Raw genomic sequence first — 16,162 nt, 5'->3', positions numbered from 1 at the left:
TATAATTTTTTCATTTGGCATTTTATTTTATTTTTTAAGATTTTTATTTATTTATTTGACACAGAGAGAGAGGGAGAGAGAGCACAAGCAGGGGGAGCGGCAGGCAGAGGGAGGAGCAGACTTCCCGCTGAGCAGGGAGCCCCATGTGGGACTCGATCCCAGGATCATGACCTGAGACCAAGGCAGATGCTTAACCGACTGAGCCACCCAGCATTTTAAAATGTAACATATCAAGCACGGTGGTGGTTTTTTTTTAAATCACATTAGTCTTCCCAATTATGAGGTGACACTTGCTTTTACTTTAACTTCGTGTGGTTAGACAGCCGGCCTCAGTAGGAACAAGTAATGGTCTGGTGTGAGGATGGGGAGAAGACCCGAGAAATAAGAGTGCCAGCTGAGCCGTTCCTGTTCCATCGGCTCCAGGCTTCCGGTCACCTCTGCGCCCCCTTTGCCAGGTATATGCGTCAGGTGGTGTGCCCCTTTGCAGGGTTCCAGGATGTGTTGTTCAGCAGTGAGGTTTCCTCACACACAGTACTTGAGGTGAACGCTGGGTAGTTGGAACCTTCTGACTGATTACATTCTGAGCGCTAGGACTCGTCCGCTGTGTCCAGGACGAGGGGCACCCCTGCTGCAGACCTGCACGGACCCGGGGGTGGGGGGTGAGCCACCGTGCACCAACCTTAGTCTGGGCCGATGGTGAGTTTTCACAACACTCTCTACACTTAACCTCTCGTAATTAAAGCTTGGGAAATGATGTGTACAAAGCTGGGAAGAAGCTTTCAAAAAAAACCTTAGGAAAACAATAATACTAGTGACTTTCTTCAGGGCTGATGAAGTGTCAGAACGGATATAAAAAAGAACGGATGTGGTAACAAATACGACTGGATCGTGTATTTCACAATACACAGCTGGATGTATTTCACAAATGTATTTTGACATAAAAAAATTCCTCGTGGTTTAGGTAAGGTGCAAGTAGTAACACCTATGTGGCAGCAGAAGAGGGGCGTTCCCCTTGGGCTGGCAAGGATGACAGAGTTGATCTGTTCCGTCTGGGCCCTGCCCATCTTCACACCCAAGGAATGGTTGGAAAGGAGGCTTGGTTCCAGTGGCTGTATAAGGAATGGCCAACGGCTCTGTGATAATCAGCGCGGGACCCTCCCGTCTGCCTGTTCTGACGAGAGTTACCGCAGAACTTGAGTTCATCTTCCGTTTTCCTTAGGGGCCCTCGCCAGGATTACTTCATTCTAGAGAACCAGCGTCACTAAAACGTTTTATTGCTGAGTGATTGCAATCTTCATTTTACAAGAATAAATTAAATAAATCTTTTCTTCCCCGAGTATTTTCTCCATTAATAGGATGTAGGTCTGGGGCGCCTGGGTGGCACAGCGGTTAATCGTCTGCCTTCAGCTCAGGGCGTGATCCTGGCGTTCCGGGATCGAGTCCCACATCGGGCTCCTCCGCTATGAGCCTGCTTCTTCCTCTCCCACTCCCCCTGCTTGTGTTCCCTCTCTCGCTGGCTGTCTCTCTCTGTCGAATAAATAAATAAAATCTTTAAAAAAAAAAAAATAGGATGCAGGTCAGACACTTAAAAGTACTAAGTGTGTATCATGGTACTCTTAGCTTTCCAGTAACTTAGTTTGGAAAAGTTACTTTAAAAACCATAGCTTAGCCTTTATTTTTTTTTAATTTTTTAAAAAGATTTTGTTTATTTGAGGGGAGAGCATGAGTAGGGGGAGAGGGAAAAGCAGACTCCCTGCTGAGCACAGAGCCCGAGGTGGGGCTCAATCCCAGGACTCCGAGATTATGACCTGAGCCAAGATCAAGTCAGCCGCCCACTCGACTGAGCCACCCGGGTGCCCCCAGCTTAGCCTTTATTATGTCAAAGTCGTAAAAAAAGCACTGACTGTTAGACACAGCAGTGAATGCCATTGGCCTTCACATCCTCACCTCCGATTTCAGAATGCTCAGATCACAGGTGCTCCTTAGAGGTCCTGGTGGCAGGCTTAGGGCTCCTGGCCACGTTGGGCTCTGCTTCCGTCCTTGTGGACTGGGGCCGCTGCTAGTCTGTGCGGGCATTCCCCCACCACCTCCTACCTTGTGGAGCCCTCGGGATTGGGGACTCCTTCTAGGGTCCCTTGTTACTGGGGACCTTCAGCCTCACGTGCAGGTAGGTAAGTCATAGCAGTCAGCCTTGATTCATCAAAGGGTCTTCAAGTTTCTAAAAGAGTTCCACAATTTTCATTTACACTTTAACCTCTGAGGTGGGTTTCATTTCGAGAGCATATAGGAGACTGATGTCTGGGTTTTCGCAACCAGAATTTTTTTTTAATATTGTAACGTAATATAGATGAAAATAGAAAACAGTTTCTTACCTTACGTTTCCCATTATAAATACTCTAAATTCTGTATCATTTCCATATTGAGAAAATCCCTTTAATATTTAAAACTGTACCGTAGATACATGTGATGTGTCCTCACCCCATTTATTCTTGTTTCTGTGAATACGAATAAGCACACAATTTCCACCTATGATAAAAGCAGTGTGTCATCGAGTTAGATTAGTCCTAACTTGGCGTTATTTATGTGTCGTGATTTCTTAGTCAAGATTGTGTTCATTCACAAGATGTTGGTGAATTTTCAAAAATGTTTAAGAAAGTCAGGATGAACTTGCATTTGGTCAAAAGGCTGTTGTTCGGTTGCCAAGGTTACGGTTCAAATGCATGAAGCTGCCAGTTCCAGAAAACCCAATTCAAGGTGACGTGGATGAAGGGTATTTGTTGGTTTGTGTCATCGGAAGGCCAGCTCTAGGCTAAGCTGCAGGGTGGACTGATTGGGTAACTCCACGGTGCTACTAGGAATTTGGTTTCCTTCTTTCTGTACTCTGCATTCACTTCCTCTTGTGATGACAAGAGGTTGCAGCCATTCCCAGGCTTATATGATCCCTTACTCATGTGTAGTAATGTTTTAGGAGCTCACCCAGAAAACCTCTCCTGCTGTTCTGTTGACTTCGGTTGAGGGATGTGCTCATGCCTTGAACCAGCAACTGTGCTGGGATGCAATTACAAGGAGGGGCTCAGGCTTGGAGTCCAGCTTCCCCCAAAGTATAGGGCTGTGGGGGGAGGTACAGAAACTCAATCAGACCCAGATACTTATCTAGACCCGGGGGGGGGGTGGAAATGAGTAAAGGGCAATGGCCACCCTCTTCACTATCCCATGTGAGCTGAAGTCACTTGGGTTTCATTTATAAAAATGCCTTGTTTCATTGGCTTCTACTCCTTCTGTCCTTAGGGGCTGTGACAACAGCCAAACGGACGGGCATTCCAGCTCCTCGAGAACTTTCAGTAACTGTCTCAAGGGAGAGAACGGTGCCACGAGGTCCCTCCAACCCCAGGAAGTCGGTGTCCAGTCCAACTTCTTCCAGCACACCCACCCCCACTAAGCACCTGAGGACCACTTCCACGAGACCGAAGCAAGAGAATGAAGGCGGGGAAAAGGCCGTGCTCGAATCCCAAGTTCGGGAACTTCTGGCAGAAGCCAAAGCGAAAGATAGTGAAATTAACAGGCTTCGAAGTGAACTGAAGAAATGCAAGGAGAAAAGGACTCCAAGCATCGAAGGAGCTGACGCTTCAGACTCCAATCTAGATGGAACGTCCGCCTCGCCAAGTGACTCAGAGCCTTTGATAAGAGCTCTTGAGGAGAAGAACAAGACTTTTCAGAAAGAGCTTGCAGATCTCGAGGAGGAAAACCGGGCCTTGCGGGAGAAACTGACTTACCTGGAGCATTCCCCAAATTCAGAGGGAGGCGCAAGTCACACCGGTGAGAGCAGCTGCCCAACATCCCTAACTCAGGAGTCAAGCTTCGGAAGCCCGTCTGGACCTCAGCTGTCGGGTGAGATCGAGGAGTACAGGAACAACATACACGAAAATGCATTACGGACGTCGGACTCTTCAAGCAGCGACGTTACCAAAGCTTCTCTCTCCCCTGATGCGTCCGATTTTGAGCACATCACAGCAGACACCCCCTCCCGGCCCCTGTCTTCCACCAGCAACCCCTTCAAGAGCTCCAAGTGTTCCATCGCTGGCGGTTCCCCGAACAACGTGAGCGAACTGTCCCTGGCTTCCCTCACGGAGAAGATACAAAAGATGGAAGAAAACCACCACAGCACGGCCGAGGAGCTGCAGGCTACTTTGCAAGAATTGTCAGACCAGCAACAAATGGTGCAGGAGCTGACAGCCGAAAACGAGAAACTGGTGGATGAGAAGACGATTTTAGAGACGTCCTTTCATCAGCATCGGGAGAGGGCCGAGCAGCTGAGTCAGGAAAACGAGAAGCTGCTAAATCTCCTACAAGAGCGAGTGAGGAATGAGGAGCCCAACGTGCAGGAAGGAAAGATCCTTGAGCTGGAGCAGAAGTGCGCAGAAATTCTTGACCAGGGCCGCTTTGAGAGAGAGAAACTGCTCAACATTCAGCAGCAGCTGACCTGTAGCTTACGGAAGGTCGAGGAAGAAAACCAAGGCGCCTTAGACATGATTAAACACCTGAAGGAAGAAAACGAAAAACTGAATGGGTTTCTGGACCTGGAGCGGCATAATAACGGCGTGATGGCCAAAAGTCTGGAAGAGTATAAAGCTACGCTCGAAGGGCTGCAGGTGGAAAATGGGTCGTTGAAGGCTCATTTGGAGAATGAGAAGCAGAAAGCTACGGAGACCAGTCCCGTGGGGCACACGGCAGAGGGTCGTGAAGTTCAAGAAATGTTGAGGGTCGCTCGGGCTGAGAAAGATCAGCTGGAGCTGTCTTGCACCGAGCTCAAGCAAGAATTGGTGAAGGCCCATGGTGAAATTAAGCATGTTTCGAGCCTCCTGGCCAAGGTAAGGAGATACCTCTGTGCCCCTGTTTGCTCATTCTTAGCCTTCCCCTCCTTGACCGTTAGATTCACAGAGCTCAGAGAATCCTTTGCTCAGCCAGTTTCACTCCCGAATCCAGCATTCCAGCTTGAAGATCTGTTCCATTCCAGACAGATTGGGGATACAAAAATGAAACACCCCAATTTCTGACTAGAGGCAGTTCAAAGTGTGGCCGGGATATAGTGAATCAAAGGAGTGAGTACGATGCAGGGAGAAAGAGTATCAGAGAGGACAGCTCAGAGTCCAGTGCCACGGAGGAACACCTAGAATGATATGGGACAGAGGAAGGTAGTGCAGGAGGGCTTCTTGGAAGAGGTGGCAAATAAGCTGAGTCTAACTGGCTCAGAATGAGGGATAGTTATCCAGATCAGTTAGCATGCTTTGGGCTGCTAGTAACAGATAATTAAAATCATCCCTAATTTCTCTACCAAGTGATAATATAACCGCTATTTTGGTGTTTTCTTTCAGATTTATGTATGTGTGTGTGTGTGTGTCCCACAAGTTAAAAAAAATTTTTTTAGGGGTGCCTGGGTGGCTCAGTCGGTTGGGAGGCTGACTCTTGGTTTCAGCTCGGGTCATGGTCTCAAGGTCGTGGGACTGAGCCCCACGTAAGGCTCCCCGTTCAGCTGAGAGTCTCCTGGGGATTCTCTCTCTCTCTCTTCTGTCCCTCCCCCCCCGCTCACTTGCACGTGTGTGCACACATGTGCTCTCTCTCAAATATAAATAAGTGTATTTAAAAAAATTTTTTTAGACTCATCTTGTACGTACTTTTTTAATTCATTTTTTTCTTATAAATAAGTGTTTTTGTAAAAAAATTTTTAGACTCATCTTGTACATACTCTTTTTTAATTCAGTATTTTCTGAGCATATTCTCAACATTATTCTTTGAGACATGATTTTAAGGTCAGACAGTATTCTCTCATATAAATATTTCACATGTACTTTACTGGTCGCCTGTTAGTTGAACATTTATATTCTTTTCCAGTCTTTTGATATTGTAAAGACTTTTTTTTTTTATATATCTCAGATTATTTCCTTGGGAAAAATTCCTAAACATTGGCTTACTGTGTCAGAGTATGACCATTTTAGAGGCGCTCGATACATTCATCCAGTTTGCCCCCCAGAAATACCATCTTGGTTTGTTCCCACCAGCAGATCCGTGAGAGTGCCTGTTTCCCTGAACCCCTGCTGGTTGATTGGTATGGAGTCGCTGGGTCATTCACATCTGGGGTTCATTGCCTCATTTCTCCTCCCCTTCTTCACTGGGAAAGATCTTTCCCAACCCACAGTGAAATTAAATGATCACAATTTCATTTTTTAAAATAATCCTTTAATCAGTCTGGAACTTGGTTACATGATGAAGATTGCTGGAAATTCTGTAATATTCTATTGGCTCACAGCAATGCCGGGAAGGTATGGACAGGTGGCTTCCTGTTTCCCTGTTCCCTCCAGGTGCTGGTGCTGTGCTGTTAGGGCTCCCCTGGTGAGAGAGGATGAAGCCACTCCCCACCTCAGCGCAGGGTTGTCACTGTTTAAAGAGACAAGTTGTGCCATGAGCTCACAGGGGATTTTTCTCTACGGCTTCATCTGCCTTCAGATTAGTCTGTTGCAACTTGATTCTGGCTTTGGGCTGTCTGACGATCTGAGGGGTAGGTAGTGTTAGGAGCTGTTTGTTATCATTGTTGGTGTTCTAAATTTACAGCATCTTACTGAAAGTATGGAAGCAACCCCGTTAGAAGGTACTAGCCAGGTGCCATCTGAAGTTTAAGGTGGTAATTGTAGCTTTACATTAAGTTTTAGTGTCTGTGAAATTGGTTCCCCTCCATCACTGTTGCAAAAAGCTTGATCTCCTGGGTGACCTTGAAGTCCCCCCTCAGTCCTTCATCTGTCTCTTTGTATTTCGATTGACATTACATTAAATATACGTGTCACCAAGAAATCATTTAGTATCTCAAGACGGTAGCTTCACTTTTTCTGAACATGAAATTATATATTCATTACAGAAGGTTTGGAAACTACAGAACAGAAACCTATAAAGAAGAAAATTAATATTACCTTTAACCCCACCACTTGGGGAAAAACGCTGCTAGCATTTTGCTGTATGTCTTTTCAGATGGTTTTTTCGGATGTTTTCCTGGTGTATGCACGTTTGGGCACGCATGCAAACTTGTATCAACATAATTAAAGTATTGAATCTTCTTATTCAGAAGGATAGAGTATGTCACTCCACAGTCCTTGACTACAAAGACCCAGCTGAATTAGTTTATCAATTCTACTGTTAATCTGTTTGCTTAATGTGTTTCTACGTTATTAATCCTTTTGTTCTGCTTTTTCTACACTTCCTTGGTTTCTTCTTAGTATTTTGAGTAAAATTCTGTGTTTGTTTAAGTCTGTCATTTCTTGGTTGATAATGAAAGCATTTAAAGGTACGAATTTGCCCTTTATTATTGCTTTAGCTACAGGAAGACAGTAAAATTTAGAATTTTCTGGGACAAACTGAGTCTTATTTGGAGAAAAAGAAGAAAGGTTTGCGTTCTCTGTGAAGTACGAGGTACAGCATATATGTTTTAAATCAAGCTGTTAATTAAGTTATTCATATATTCCATATTTTTATATTACTTGCTGATCAGAATGAGCAGACGTTTGTCAGTAGGATGAAAGAGGCTCTAGCTGGTATTCTGAGGTAAGAGTGTGTGAAGCACCATGTCACATAGAGTTTCTTTTATACGTATCAAGATCCTAGGTCTGTAATTTTGTGCTGTCTTTTTTTTTTTAAAGCTTTTATTTCTTTATCTAAGAGAGAGAGCATGAGCCAGGGGGAGGGGCAGAAGGAGAGGGAGAAGCAGGCTCTGCACTGAGCAGGGACCCCGATGCGGGACTCGATCCCAGGACCCGGAGATCATGACCTGAGCCGAAGGCAGACGCTTAACCGACTGCGTCACCCAGGCGTCCCTAATTTTTCACTGTCTTACGTGTACAGGGTCACTGATCTGTAATTGCAGTGGAGTTGTGATTTGTCCTTTTCTGTTACCTTCGAAAAGGTGAAACCCAGACTTTCTAGGCTGACTGGAAGCTGATTGTAGAAGCCTCAATGCAAAATATCAACCAATCCACCAGCAGCCATGAACTCAAGTTATAAGATGTAAGGGGCTCATGCCCCCAAAGAAACAGGAGCACTTTCAGCACAAAGCTATCATGAAGGATGGGGAGGTGGCGGGTTGGTAGGTGGGAAGCGTGGGTCCTCCTGACTTAGCTAATGGTTCGGTCTGTGACCTTGGGCAGGCCCCCCTGTGCTGCACAGTGCTGAATGGAAGTGTGGTGGTGGAGGGATCTTGGCCTTGTGTAAAGGGAGTGCCTTCGACATTTTATCAAGGATGTCTCTTGTAGGCATTCGTGTACCTTTTATTGAGTGATACAAGTATTTGGTGCTTTTTTTTTTAAAGGCTGGAGAATGAATTTTTCTACATTTACCATGGATCTTACACATCTGCTATCATCTTAGAGTAGTTTTTATGTGATCATGACGGTTTCTCTGCTTTAGCTTGTGAATGAGGTAAATTACAGTCGATTTTCTAAGGTAGTCTAGTGTTAAATCATCTCTGCATTCCTGGGGTAAATCCTGACTCTTCGGTTCTCAGTGGTCTCCCCAGACATTTTTGCATAGAACTTTCACGTTTAACCGCCTTAAGCAGATGTCAAGGTGAGTGTCCTGTTCACCACCACACAGTTTTCTTGGTAATAAATAACTTGTACCCTTGAGCTCTGCATTCATCCACTCTAATTCTTGGCAGAAGGTGAATATTATGAGAAAAGAGCAAAATCACCCATTTACAGAGAGAAAAAGCAATACCGAATCATCCTATGATCTGGTAGGTGGAGTAAGTCTGTGCAAGTTTCCAGTTTGGCTAAGTTACCTAAGTGACTCAGATACTGTGAGAAGAGCCTCTGAAAAGCCTTAAAATCTACTCTTTTAGGGGGGCGAGGGGAATATAGGGTAGATCAGTTCCTCACACAGTAAATGGAAAATTGGTAGGACATTTACAATCATTGTGATTGTTTTGGGGCTTTTTATTCCTCTCCTTTCTTTGTCTTCAGCTAGTATCTCCATTCTCGTCAGCTTCTCTGATACCCAGCACAGACATTTTGCTGGCAGCTTACCGTATGATTATGAAACATGCCACCGTACGACTTTGAGGAAGGGTCTCCTTTCCACAGAGTCCTGATGGCTCGGCCTCCTGTAAGCCACACACACGGCCGCCCCAGCCAGCAAGCAGCATGTCGTTGCATGGGATTCTTGGTTTTCCGGGCAGTAATGCAATCCAGGTTTATGTTTTTCTGACGTTCAAATTTTCAGTTGTCCGGGATCTTGATTTCAAGTTAGAATATTTTTATAAGGCTTGAAACCCCCAAGTTTTAAAAGAAAATATTGATTTCTTTTCCCCTAAGGTCAAAAGCTTATAGGTGGTATCCTTAGAGATTTAGTTCTTACTATAGAAACTCAGGTGTCTCTTCCAGAGGGGAAAGGAGATTATAAAGGAACACTTGCTGTGAGAGGCAGGGGAGAACTAGGGGTACCGTAATCCCTGTGTGACCAGTATTGCTCACCAGGCCTAACTAATTAGGGGGTCCACTGGCCACAAGTGGCAAAACCAGAATTTGAGCGAAAGCTGTGACAAGGACGGGCCGTCAGCTCTGTGGGGTCATTGTCCCCGAGGCAGATCAGCCAGGATCACTTGTATGAAAGCCCCTGCCGTCCCTGGCATCTGGGAGGAGGTCAGTATTGGTGAATCTGTGTGGTGGAGTTCAGGAGAACTTAGGGATCACTTCCCCTTCGTGCATCATGCACTGGGTACTCTTGGGAGGGTCGGTCAGGGTTGAACTGTTCAGGCTGAAGACATGGACATTTCAGTGGTCTTCAGCTCAGTTTTCCCATTCTCTCCAGTGTCTTTGGCTGACAACAGTGTATCAGTGCTCTGAGCGGAGCAGAGCCCTGGGACTTCGTGCTGGAAAGAAGGCAATAAGAAACTTGTGTGGGGGCGCCTGGGTGGCTCCCTCGGTTAAGCGTCTGACTCTTGGTTTCGGCTCAGGTCATGAGCTAAGGCTCTGAGCTGCGTGTGGAGACTGCTTAAGATTCTCTCCCTCGCCCTCTGCCCCTCCCACCCCCCATCCTCCACCCCCGCCCTGCCTTGCAAGTGCTCTCTCTCTCTCTAAAAAAAAAAAAAGAAAAGGAAAGGAAAAGAAATTTGTGTGGCAGAGCCTGTTTTCCAGCTTTCCAGAAGAAGTGAAGAGGAGACCCTTGTCCACACAGCTTGGGGAAAGGCCGAGATGGGCCATTGCTCCGGGACTGTGCCTCAGGCCCCAGCCGGCTGGAGCTTAGAAGTGTCCTCTGTAAAGTCAGAATGCCCTTTCGTCCTTTATTAGGTGAGACATGACAGTCATGTGCCCCAGGACACACAGCAGTCACATGTCCCCGTGACTGCTGCCTCCCTCAGTTCCCCCCTCCCCCTGCTCTTGCAACCTTGTGCAGGGCGGGTGGGAGCTGAATGTGAGGGTTTGGCCAAGAGACATCCGATGTTTGAGTAAGGGTCGTATTGCCAGTGGGACCAGACCCACAGGACCTCCCTGCGCCTCTGTGTAACTCAGAGGTGGGGGCACTGCTTCTCCCCTGGACCCAAGTGTGGTCTCTCCCTTTCTGGATCTTCTGGGCTGACTCCCCTTCCCTTCTGGGGGGCGCATTTTTCCCTCTAGACATGTTAATATCTTTCTTGACGTTAGGCCTGACCACCATTCTTCCCTTAACTTGACCTTAGGACTTGTCTGCGAAGCCCCAGCATTTGTCTCTCCTGGGTGAGCCCCTCCATGAGCACTCATCCGAAAAATCTAGAAAGTTCCCAAAGTGAAATACAGATTTTTACCCTCTTCTTTGAGTGTTGTATAGCCATTTTTCTTTTTCCATAACAAAAGTGTAAACTAAATTAGCATGTTCTCCTTTCCCTTGGCACAGCAGCATTGCAAAAAAAAAAATAGTTCAAGTCTTGACCAGCATGAATGAAACATGGCTCTCCATCAGCAGTATATATTTGGAACAGGGCCAAGAATTAAGCAAAAGGAGTTTTGGAGGAACCAAGTTAGATGTAAAAACAAACACAACAAAAATAACACATTCTGACTCCTGGTGAAGTTACTCAAGCAATCACTCCAAGTTTATTCACCTCCATGTTACATACAGCTGACCCTTGAACAGCACGGGTCCTCTTCTTATTTGTGGGGTTTTTCCCAGCAAGTACAGTACTGTAAATGTATTTTCTCTTCCTTACGATTTTCTAAATAACCTTCTCTCTAATTTCCTTTATTGTAAGAATACAGTGCGTAATGCATTCCCGTTACAAAATATGCGTCAGCCCACTGTTGATGTTATCAGTAAGTCTTCTGGTCAATAGTAAGCTATTGGTAGTTAAGTTTTGGTGGCATCAAAAGTTAAGGTTTAGTAATGTCATGAAGTTTTGACTGTGGGTGGGGGGGGAGATTGGTGCCCCTTACCACCCCTTTCCCCGTGTCGTTCAGGGATCAGCTGTGTAATTTTAACATCATGACTTCTTCTATATACTAGGTATCCAGGAAATACTTGTTGAATAAGTGAATGAATGTTAGAGACACTTGCAACCGAATTAGGAGAGAGGCTGCTCTAATTCTATCAATATAACTAATATTTTAGTGCTTTATATGTGCTGGGCACTCTTCGACCCTTTTGATCATTTAATCTCATTTAATCATCATAACTTTATGCGAGAGATACTGTCGTTATCTAATTTTTTGCACCTGAAGAAACTGAGGCAGAGAATGGCTAGGTGACTAGCTAATTGATGAATTGACGAAGGCCAGGGTTCGATGCTGGGTCTGACCCCAGAACGCCTCATCACTGGTGTGTGCTGCTTCCCGGTTACATGGCAATGAAGAAGAGATAGAAAAACATTTGAGGCAGACCTAAGGACTCGAACACATGTAGTCTTAAGGCCAAAGCCTTTTGGTCGGGGCGCCTGGGTGGCACAGCAGTTAAGCGTCTGCCTTCGGCTCAGGGCGTGATCCTGGCGTTCTGGGATTGAGCCCCACATCAGGCTCCTCCGCTAGGAGCCTGCTTCTTCCTCTCCCACTCCCCCTGCTTGTGTTCCCTCTCTCGCTGGCTGTCTCTGTCTCTGTCGAATAAATAAATAAATAAAATCTTTAAAAAAAAAAAAGCCTTTTGGTCGGAAGAAAACCACCTTTCAAGTCTCAGTGAACGAGGAGAATTTTACTTGATTAGAACACAGTAGAGAAATTCATAGTGAACACCTGAGTCATCAGGACATGTCCTTTTGTGTGATTTACAACGTGAATCTTGAGGGGAGTAGGAAGTCACTGGGGGAGCTGGCGGGGTGGGGACAGCAGGAATGTGGCCGGAAGAGAACATCTAGTTCTCAGGCCAGAAAGGTTGGCCCGACCCTGGAAGTGAAGCCGGTAGTTTCCAGTGGCTGGGAGTGTGGGACCCTCAGTGATACCTCTTCCTCAGTTTCAGTGTCTGACAAGCCAGGGGAGAGGTTCTTGCCCCGTCTCCCTCCAGGCCACCCTGCTGTCCCTGCCTCCCCCATCCTGGAAGGCAGGAGACCGGGCTGAGCCCTGCAGGGGAGCCCCGAGTGGTCTCTGCTGCCATCTGCCTCTGGGACTGGCTCTAACCAGTCCCAGGTAGGACTGGGGCTCCCCGGGGAAATTCATTTGACTGTTTGTAATACGATTCTGCACACCCCGTTTCTAGAACAAGTTGGGTTTTTGAAGATGAGAGGTTGCCCTTGGCGTGCGTGATAGTGGATTCTTTTTTGAAAAGGAGACATTGGAAATCACCTTACTGGTTGTCTGATAGCGCAGTTGTTGAACCAAAGAACCAGCCGGCGGGAAGGCCAGTCACGTGGACGGCAACCTAGAACTCGGAAGGGTCATGGAAGTACAAGGTGCTGGCCCTAGCTCCCTGAGAAATTGGATTGTTCTTTTCAAGTGGCTTAACTTCTCCCTCTCTCCATTTGTTAATCTGTAAAATGAATATAAAAATACCTGCCTATTATTACCCAGCAAGCTCCTACAAGCAGAAGTTGCGAAGTTACTTAAGGGTTTTTGTTCTTGTTGGTTTTCATAAAAGAGCTTTCTGGAATATATTGCTAAACTTGAGAGAATGATTCCCAAATTAAGAAGGAAGAATGGGGTGTGTGATTTGAAACAGTGCACTGACTGACAAGTTCACTGGCCCCAGCCGTCCGCAGCGCACATCACAGGGGCCCCTTCCCACTGCCATGCTTACCATTCGGTGCTCGTGATCGTGACAAGCCAACACGTGGGAAGTAAAGCGGGTGGGGGCCCGTGGGAGGCCAGCAGCCTCAGCTGCACCTGGAGACCCTCTTCAAGGTGCTCATCCTGCTGGTTCCCTGGTTACAACCCCCCAGTTTCACTCCCGACCCACAGCAGTCCCACCCAAGTAACATGCGTGTTTCTAGACGCCAGGAGAGCGGGCCCTCAGCCCGAGGCTTCCCTGACACGGAGCCCGGCCAGCTCTGCAGAAAGCCACGGTCTGACTCAGGAGGCAGGGCTCACAAGCCGCCTGCCTCGGCTGCTTTTCAGATGCTGTTGGACGTCAACCTTCTCGTACCTAAAACACGTTGCCTCCTTTCTCCTTAAAAGTCCTCTTGTGTTTATTAGGTCCCTATCGTCAGGTCAACGACTTGCGCTCTGGATCACGTGGTGTAGACTTCTTGGACTTGTGTCCTCTAACGTTGCATACCCTGCTTCGGTGGGCAGAGCTGGGCTTTAAACTCCGGCAGTCCGGCTCCGGGCTAGCCCCCTGGGTGTCCCATGCAGCAGCGACAGCGCAGTAGGCAGCCGCGCACCTTTGTAATTGACATACCAGTTTCGCAGAGCAGTGCGCACCGTCAAGCTAGGGGTGTGCTCCCGTTCTTTCCCATGCTGGTTCTCTCCTTCTTCCCTCCCTCTTTCCTTTCCTTCCTTCTTTATTTATTCCTTATCACAAGGTCCCAGCTGAGAAGCAGTGCAATCCTGCTGTCCGGCATCTGTTCACTCGGGGGTCCCCCGTGTGTCTGACGCTGTGTAGGCACCAGGGGTACAGTGGTGAAGAGAGCAGACGGGGTCTCTGCCCACAGAGAGCTTGCAGCCAGAAGATTTTACACGTTAGATGCAATGGTGAAAAAAAATTTCTTGTATACGGCGATGCCCCCAAATCTAGGAAGACATGTAATAGGTACCAGGCTTCCATTAATTGGTAAATATGTAGCTATTTGGTAACATGAATGAAAGGACTATAGAAAAGGAGCATAGTTCATACTAAAATAATTGGTATATTCTGAGAGCAGAGTACTATGAAACATTTAAAGTAATGACAGAACATTGTGGATATCAGTGTGGATATCACAAAAACATGGTTAAAAGCAAGTTTTACAAAAGCCTAAGAAGTATAGTATAGTCCAGGACAAAAGCATATTACCATATAATATAATGCAGTGTAACAGTACACTGCAAAAGCATAATTATGGTATAATATGATTTGTATAAAAATTTTAAAACGGGGTGCCTGGCTGGCTCAGTCAGTGAGGCATGTGACTCTTAATCTTGGGATTGTGAGTTCGAGCCCCACATTGGGTGCAGAGATTAGATTACTTAAAAATAAAAATAAATAAAATAAAAAATTTTAAAACAGGACAATATTGTATATTGTGGGCACATTCATAGGCAGTGAAAGTGAAAAACCGTTCAAGCAACAACCACACACCACTTTTGGGATAATGCAAATTACTCTCTGGGGTGGCAGAGAAGGTTGGGACTTTACTAAATCCTGTTAAAGTAAAAATATGTAGCAAATGTGACAAAATTTAGTCGCTTGAAGTCCGTTTGGGCACATGGTTATCTTGTCACTCTGGGTGATTTTCTGTGTGTTTAAAATGTTTCATGATTAAGAATTGAAAAGTTGAAATGAGAGCCTGGCCTGTGCTGCTTCTCTGTGTCTGGTGCATGCCCACGTTTCCTGGGCTTTCAGCTGGTGTTCTGCGTCACATTAATGTCGCATTTCTCCGAAGAAACGCTATAACCGCTAGAAGTTTATGGCTGGAGAGATTTGTCGTTTGCAGGGAATCAGGGGCATTGTTCCTGGATCCCCAGCAGAGGGCGCTGCTCCATAGCAGATGTGAGGAGGGCAGCGTCCCGCCCACAGCCGGGCCCCTCTCCGGGCGCAGTACCAGAGCCTCCCAGGGAGGCGCTCTTGCACCAGCTGCAGGACAGAAGGGCAGCTATCTACCTGCGGCTTTCTTCCTGCCTCAGGGAGGGACACAGAAGCCACCATATTTGGCCGTTTGCAGACATCACGTTTCTTTGTGTATTTTTGGCCTTGGCTATTCCCGGGGCTAAGAATACAGAAATGATTCCAGGTGTAGCACATGCCAAGAGCTCCCTCTGCCGCTGCCTGGGTGAGCCTGACGCTGATGGGTGAGGAACTCTTTCCTGCTAACTGACCCCGAAACCTTCTGTTTATTCTAGGTGGAAAAGGATTATTCTTACTTGAAGGAGATATGTGATCATCAAGCAGAACAGCTGAGCCGAACCAGCCTGAAGCTGCAAGAGAAAGCGTCAGAGAGTGACGCGGAGATTAAAGACATGAAGGAAACCATATTTGAATTGGAAGATCAGGTGGAACAGCATCGCGCTGTCAAGTTGCATAACAACCAGCTCATCAGTGAGCTGGAAAGTAAGTGGACTCGAGCCCTGGTCAGACGTGGCTCGGGACTGAGCAGGATGCAGACCGCATGCCCGGGAGGGGCTGTGAGAATGTCTGCCTTCCGCGGGCGTATCCGGCAGTCTCGTAGGAAGAATGGCGGTCAAGAAAGGCAGAATAATGAACCTCTTAAACTGGAAGAGTGGGTGGTGTGGAAGGACACGTTGTTGAACGCGAGTCAGCAGCACGGGGTGGTTGTGAAAAAGAGCAAACACATTTGGAGTGTCAGGTATACTGTCCGTGAGCCACCGCCCACGCTCATCGGGTATCGACAGAGCATTGTCTTTGGGATCTGATGGGGAGGAAGATGGGTGACAGATGGTCAGATGGATTTGAACAACGTGTGCTCTTGGGCTCAGGGAGAAAACAGTTCTAGCATGTGTCCCATTGAAGCCAGGATATCAAGTAACTTACACGTAACAGCCACTTCATTACTGAAGAGGCTCCAATATATGGC

The 16,162-nt window shown here is 46.8% G+C and overlaps 1 protein-coding gene across 4 annotated transcripts in view; it reads left to right on the top strand.

The window, feature by feature from the left end:
• SPECC1 (sperm antigen with calponin homology and coiled-coil domains 1) overlaps positions 1 to 16,162 on the top strand; it is a 262,628-nt gene that overhangs the window by 157,550 nt on the left and 88,916 nt on the right. For all 4 annotated transcript variants that reach the window (XM_040630107.1, XM_040630108.1, XM_040630110.1 and 1 more), the window contains exons 6-7: positions 3,289 to 4,868; positions 15,471 to 15,678. In XM_040630107.1, the coding sequence (XP_040486041.1) occupies positions 3,289 to 4,868; positions 15,471 to 15,678 (1,788 nt within the window). The remainder of the gene's footprint in view (positions 1 to 3,288; positions 4,869 to 15,470; positions 15,679 to 16,162) is intronic.

Source organism: Ursus maritimus, unplaced genomic scaffold (assembly GCF_017311325.1).
Source record: "Ursus maritimus isolate PB19 unplaced genomic scaffold, ASM1731132v1 scaffold_14, whole genome shotgun sequence".
NCBI lineage: Eukaryota > Metazoa > Chordata > Mammalia > Carnivora > Ursidae > Ursus > Ursus maritimus.
Note: the sequence above shows the minus strand (reverse complement) of the source record. Positions and strands in the feature narration are given on the sequence as shown.